Source organism: Symphalangus syndactylus, chromosome 8 (genome assembly GCF_028878055.3).
Source record: "Symphalangus syndactylus isolate Jambi chromosome 8, NHGRI_mSymSyn1-v2.1_pri, whole genome shotgun sequence".
Classification (NCBI taxonomy): Eukaryota; Metazoa; Chordata; class Mammalia; order Primates; family Hylobatidae; genus Symphalangus; species Symphalangus syndactylus.
Window position 1 is genome coordinate 69,137,470 of NC_072430.2, and position 7,458 is coordinate 69,144,927.

The following is a 7,458-nucleotide window of genomic DNA, read 5'->3' on the forward strand; positions in this document are numbered from 1 at the left end:
CCGGGTACTCCTCTGAGACAAAACTTTCAGAGGAACTATCAGACAGCTGAATTTGTGGTCTCACGAAAATCCGCTGTTCTGCAGCCACCGCTGCTGACACCCAGCCAAACAGGGTCTGGAGTGGACCTCTAGTAAACTCCAACAGACCTGCAGCTGAGGGTCTTGTCTGGTAGAAGGAAAATTAACAAACAGAAAGGACATCCACACCAAAAACCCATCTGTACATCACCATCATCGAAGACAAAAAGTAGACAAAACCACAAAGATGGGGAAAAAACAGACCAAAAAAACTGGAAACTCTAAAAAACAGAGCACCTCTCCTCCTCCAAAGGAACGCAGTTCCTCACCAGCAACGGAACAAAGCTGGATGGAGGATGACTTTGATGAGTTGAGAGAAGAAGGCTTCAGACGATCAAACTACTCTGAGCTACGAGAGGAAATTCAAAACAATAGCAAAGAAGTTAAAAACTTTGAAAAAAAATTAGAAGAATGGATAACTAGAATAACCAATGGAGAGAAGGGCTTCAAGGAGCTGATGGAGCTGAAAGCCAAGTTTCGAGAACTACGCGAAGAATGCAGAAGCCTCAGTAGCAGATGCGATCAACTGGAAGAAAGGGTATCGCTGATAGAAGATGAAATGAATGAAATGAAGAGAGAAGGGAAGTTTAGAGAAAAAAGAATAAAAAGAAATGAACAAAGCCTCCAAGAAATTTGGGACTATGTGAAAAGACCAAACCTACGTCTGATTGGTGTACCTGAAAATGATGGGGAGAATGGAACCAAGTTGGAAAACACTCTGCAAGATATTATCCAGGAGAACTTCCCCAATCTAGCAAGGCAGGCCAGCATTCAGATTCAGGAAATACAGAGAACGCCACAAAGATACTCCTCGAGAAGGGCAACTCCAAGACACATAATTGTCAGATTCACCAAAGTGGAAATGAAGGAAAAAATGTTAAGGGCAGCCAGAGAGAAAGGTCGGGTTACCCACAAAGGGAAGCCCATCAGACTAACAGCTGATCTCTCAGCAGAAACTCTACAAGCCAGAAGAGAGTGGGGGCCGATATTCAACATTCTTAAAGAAAAGAATTTTCAACCCAGAATTTCCTATCCCGCCAAACTAAGCTTCATAAGTGAAGGAGAAATAAAATACTTTACAGACAAGCAAACGCTGAGTGATTTTGTCACCACCAGGCCTGCCCTAAAAGAGCTCCTGAAGGAAGCACTAAACATGGAAAGGAACAACCGGTACCAGCCCCTGCAAAAACATGCCAAATTGTAAAGACCATCGAGGCTAGGAAGAAACTATAGCAACTAACGAGCAAAATAACCAACTAACATCATAATGACAGGATCAGATTCACACATAACAATATTCACGTTAAATGTAAATGGGCTAAATGCTCCAATCAAAAGACACAGACTGGCAAACTGGATAAGGAGTCAGGACCCATCAGTGTGCTGTATTCAGGAAACCCATCTCACGTGCAGAGACACACATAGACTCAAAATAAAGGGATGGAGGAAGATCTATCAAGCAACTGGAAAACAAAAAAAGGCAGAGGTTGCAATCCTAGTCTCTGATAAAATAGACTTTAAACCAACAAAGATCAAAAGAGACAAAGAAGGCCATTACATAATGGTAAAGGGATCAATCCAACAAGAAGAGCTAACTATCCTAAATATATATGCACCCAACACAGGAGCACCCAGATTCATAAAGCAAGTCCTCAGTGACCTACAAAGGGACTTAAACTCCCACACAATAATAATGGGAGATTTTAACACCCCACTGTCAGCATTAGACAGATCAACGAGACAGAAAGTTAACAAGGATATCCAGGAATTGAACTCAGCTCTACATAAAGTGGACCTAATAGACATCTACAGAACTCTCCACCCCAAATCAACAGAATATACATTTTTTTCAGCACCACACCACACCTATTCCAAAATTGACCACATAGTTGGAAGTAAAGCTCTTCTCAGCAAATGTAAAGGAACAGAGATTATAACAAACTGTCTCTCAGACCACAGTGCAATCAAACTAGAACTCAGGATTAAGAAACTCAGTCAAAACCGCTCAACTACATGGAAACTGAACAACCTGCTCCTGAATGACTATTGGGTACATAATGAAATGAAGGCAGAAATAAAGATGTTCTTTGAAACCAACGAGAACAAAGACACAACATACCAGAATCTCTGGGACACGTTCAAAGCAGTGTGTAGAGGGAAATTTATAGCACTAAATGCCCACAAGAGAAAGCAGGAAAGATCCAAAATTGACACCCTAACATCACAATTAAAAGAACTAGAAAAGCAAGAGCAAACACATTCAAAAGCCAGCAGAAGGCTAGAAATAACTAAAATCAGAGCAGAACTGAAGGAAATAGAGACACAAAAAACCCTTCAAAAAATTAATGAATCTAGGAGCTGGTTTTTTGAAAAGATCAACAAAATTGATGGACCGCTAGCAAGACTAATAAAGAAGAAAAGAGAGAAGAATCAAATAGATGCAATAAAAAAACGAAAAAGGGGATATCACCACCGATCCCACAGAAATACAATCTACCATCAGAGAATACTACAAACACCTCTATGCAAATAAACTAGAAAATCTGGAAGAAATGGATAAATTCCTCGACAAATACACCCTCCCAAGACTAAACCAGGAAGAAGTTGAATCTCTGAATAGACCAATAACAGGTTCTGAAATTGTGGCAATAATCAATAGCTTACCAACCAAAAAGAGTCCAGGACCTGATGGATTCACAGCTGAATTCTACCAGAGGTACAAGGAGGAACTGGTACCATTCCTTCTGAAACTATTCCAATCGATAGAAAAAGAGGGAATCCTCCCTAACACATTTTACGAAGCCAGCATCGTCCTGATACCAAAACCTGGCAGAGACATAACCAAAAAAGAGAATTTCAGACCAATATCCTTGATGAACATTGATGCAAAAATCCTCAATAAAATACTGGCAAACCGAATCCAGCAGCACATCAAAAAGCTTATCCACCATGATCAAGTGGGCTTCATCCCTGGGATGCAAGGCTGGTTCAACATACGCAAATCAATAAATGTAATCCAGCATATAAACAGAACCAAAGACAAAAACCACATGATTATCTCAATAGATGCAGAAAAGGCCTTTGACAAAATTCAACAACCCTTCATGCTAAAAACTCTCAATAAATTAGGTATTGATGGGACGTATCTCAAAATAATAAGAGCTATCTACAACAAACCCACAGCCAATATCATACTGAATGGGCAAAAACTGGAAGCATTCCCTCTGAAAACTGGCACAAGACAGGGATGCCCTCTCTCACCGCTACTATTCAACATAGTGCTGGAAGTTCTGGCCAGAGCAATCAGGCAGGAGAAGGAAATAAAGGGTATTCAATTAGGAAAAGAGGAAGTCAAATTGTCCCTGTTTGCAGATGACATGATTGTATATCTAGAAAACCCCATTGTCTCAGCCCAAAATCTCCTTAAGCTGATTAGCAACTTCAGCAAAGTCTCAGGATACAAAATTAATGTACAAAAATCACAAGCATTCTTGTACACCAATAACAGACAAACAGAGAGCCAAATCATGAGTGAACTCCCATTCACAATTGCTTCAAAGAGAATAAAATACCTAGGAATCCAACTTACCAGGGATGTGAAGGACCTCTTCAAGGAGAACTACAAACCACTGCTCAATGAAATAAAAGAGGATACAAACAAATGGAAGAACATTCCATGCTCATGGGTTGGAAGAATCAATATCGTGAAAATGGCCATACTGCCCAAGGTAATTTATAGATTCAATGCCATCCCCATCAAGCTACCAATGACTTTCTTCACAGAATTGGAAAAAACTACTTTAAAGTTCATATGGAACCAAAAAAGAGCCCGCATCGCCAAGTCAATCCTAAGCCAAAAGAACAAAGCTGGAGGCATCACGCTACCTGACTTTAAACTATACTACAAGGCTACAGTAACCAAAACAGCATGGTACTGGTACCACAACAGAGACATAGATCAATGGAACAGAACAGAGCCCTCCGAAATGATGCCGCATAGCTACAACTATCTGATCTTTGACAAACCTGACAAAAACAAGAAATGGGGAAAGGATTCCCTATTTAATAAATGGTGCTGGGAAAACTGGCTAGCCATATGTAGAAAGCTGAAACTGGATCCCTTCCTTACACCTTATACAAAAATTAATTCAAGATGGATTAAAGACTTATATGTTAGACCTAAAACCATTAAAATCCTACAAGAAAACCTAGGCAATACCATTCAGGACATAGGCGTGGGCAAGGACTTCATGTCTAAAACACCAAAAGCAATGGCAACAAAAGCCAAAATCGACAAATGGGATCTCATTAAACTAAAGAGCTTCTGCACAGCAAAAGAAACTATCATCAGAGTGAACAGGCAACCTACACAATGGGAGAAAATTTTTGCAACCTACTCATCTGACAAAGGGCTAATATCCAGAATCTACAATGAACTCAAACAAATTTACAAGAAAAAAACAAACAACCCCATCAAAAAGTGGGCAGAGGACATGAACAGACACTTCTCAAAAGAAGACATTTATGCAGCCAAAAAACACATGAAGAAATGCTCCTCATCACTGGCCATCAGAGAAATGCAAATCAAAACCACAGTGAGATACCATCTCACACCAGTTAGAATGGCCATCATTAAAAAATCAGGAAACAACAGGTGCTGGAGAGGATGTGGAGAAATAGGAACACTTTTACACTGTTGGTGGGACTGTAAACTAGTTCAACCATTGTGGAAGTCAGTGTGGCGATTCCTCAGGGATCTAGAACTAGAAATACCATTTGACCCAGCCATCCCATTACTGGGTATATACCCAAAGGACTATAAATCATGCTGCTATAAAGACACATGCACACGTATGTTTATTGCGGCACTATTCACAATAGCAAAGAGTTGGAACCAACCCAAATGTCCAACAACGATAGACTGGATTAAGAAAATGTGGCACATATACACCATGGAATACTATGCAGCCATAAAAAATGATGAGTTCGTGTCCTTTGTAGGGACATGGATGAAACTGGAAAACATCATTCTCAGTAAACTATCGCAAGGACAAAAAACCAAACACCGCATGTTCTCACTCATAGGTGGGAATTGAACAATGAGAACTCATGGACACAGGAAGGGGAACATCACGCTCTGGGGACTGTTGTGGGGTGGGGGGAGGAGGGAGGGACAGCATTAGGAGATACACCTAATGCTAAATGACGAATTAATGGGTGCAGGAAATCAACATGGCACATGGATACATATGTAACAAACCTGCACATTGTGCACATGTACCCTAAAACCCTAAAGTATAATAAAAAAAAAAAAAAAAAAAAAAAAAAAAAAAATACTTCCAAGAACACTATGATTCTCAGTTCCATTTAGTCGTGTTTAAGGCTAATTGCATTCACGATTTGCTCTTGATCTACCATTCGTTAATTTAATTTTTATTGTTTCTTAGCATGCCCTCTCCTCCAGCCAGGCCACTCCACTAACAGGTTCCTGAATGAAGTACATCTTTATATTTTTACCTTTGATTCTTTTTTCATGTTATTCATTTCACTTGAAATAATAGACTTTTCCTTCACTTTTGGCTAGCAAATTTCAAACTTTAGAGAAGTTTTAGCACAAATAGAAATTATTCGAACTAAAACTTATCTTACCACTTTGGCATAATCTCTTTAATCTTATTAACGTTTATACTATTAATGTATTCCACTTATACTCTCCTGTTTCTGATTTTATATTTTCATTTTTTTAGTATGTATAGTTTTTTCTAATTATGACAGGGATTCATATCTAATCCTCTTTTTCACACTCTTTCAACTTTCATAGCAGTCATAGATGTTAAATATTCGTCAACTGAGTATTTACATATGTAAATATATATAACTTAATTAAATTGACTATTTCTTTTGTTTATAATTGACTATATTTCTTTTGTTTATAAACTAGAGGTTTTGTAATGCCAATCATTGTGACATTTTTCTAATCTCTTTTTTTTAGGTAACTGCATATTGGATACATGGCTCACACAAATGAATCGATGGTGTCTGAGTTTGTACTTTCGGGACTCTCTAATTCCTGGGAATTTCAACTTTTCTTTTTTGCCATCTTTTCTGTAGTCTATGTGACATCCGTGCTAGGCAATGTCTTAATTATTGTCATTATTTCTTTTGACTCCCATTTGAACTCTCCTATGTACTTCTTGCTCAGTAATCTTTCTTTCATTGATATCTGTCAGTCTAACTTTGCCACCCCCAAGATGCTTGTAGACTTTTTTGTTGAGCTCAAGACTATCTCCTTTGAGGGTTGCATGGCCCAGATATTCCTTCTTCACACTTTTGTTGGGAGCAAGATGATGTTGCTTGTAGCTATGGCATATGACAGATTTATAGCCATATGTAAGCCTCTGCACTACAGTACAATTATGAACCAGAGGCTATGTATAATTTTTGTGTCTATTTCCTGGGCAGTGGGCATTCTTCATTCTGTGAGCCACTTGACTTTTACAGTGGACCTGCCATTCTGTGGTCCCAATGAGGTGGATAGCTTCTTTTGTGACCTTCCCTTGGTGATAGAGCTGGCTTGCATGGATACATATGAATGGAAATTATGACCCTAATGAACAGTGGCCTGATATCATTGAGCTGTTTCCTGGCTTTAATTATTTCCTACACCATCATTTTGATCAGTGTCTGGCGCAGGTCCGCCAGTGGGTCATCTAAGGCTCTTTCTACATTAACTGCCCACATCATAGTGGTGATTCTATTCTTTGGGCCTTGCATTTATTTCTATATATGGCCTTTTAGCAGACTTTCGGTGGACAAATTTCTTTCTGTGTTCTACACTGTTTGTGCTCCCTTGTTGAACCCCATCATCTACTCTCTGAGGAATGAAGATGTTAAATCAGCCATGTGGAAGCTGAGAAACCGTCATGTGAACTCCTGGAAAAACTAGGGATCGCTATGAAGGAGCATAATCCTGAATTAGAATGAAGACCCTCCAGTATATCACAGTGTCATGCCAACCATCTTTGCCAAAGATATGGGTTATTGAGTTACAAAATTGGCTTTTTGTTTTAAGTGCAAGAGAATTGCATCAAGTCAGTCTCTGGTTCTATTTAAATATAATGTTAACTATTTTTTCATTGTTTATAATTCTAAAGTACAAATTGTCTTGAAAATATTTAGTAATATTTTAAAATATTTTATAAAGATTTAGAGATTCCAATGTGCATAAAATGTTATTCATGTTACTAAGCTTGTGATTCTCTTCAATTGAATACATGATAGATTTAGACCTGACAATCAAAATGTACAGGCATACTGAATTTCTGATATCTTTATCCAATTTATTCATAACATTACAACATACATTGACATAGTAGAAAA

The 7,458-nt window shown here is 38.5% G+C and overlaps 1 protein-coding gene across 1 annotated transcript; it reads left to right on the forward strand.

Moving 5' to 3' along the window:
• The first annotated feature begins 6,089 nt into the window (after window positions 1-6,089).
• LOC129487198 (olfactory receptor 4K1-like) lies at window positions 6,090-7,024 on the forward strand. The gene is given in 2 exon segments (XM_055287814.1): window positions 6,090-6,666; window positions 6,669-7,024. Coding segments are annotated over 2 exon segments (933 nt in total).
• Window positions 7,025-7,458: the final 434 nt, after the last annotated feature.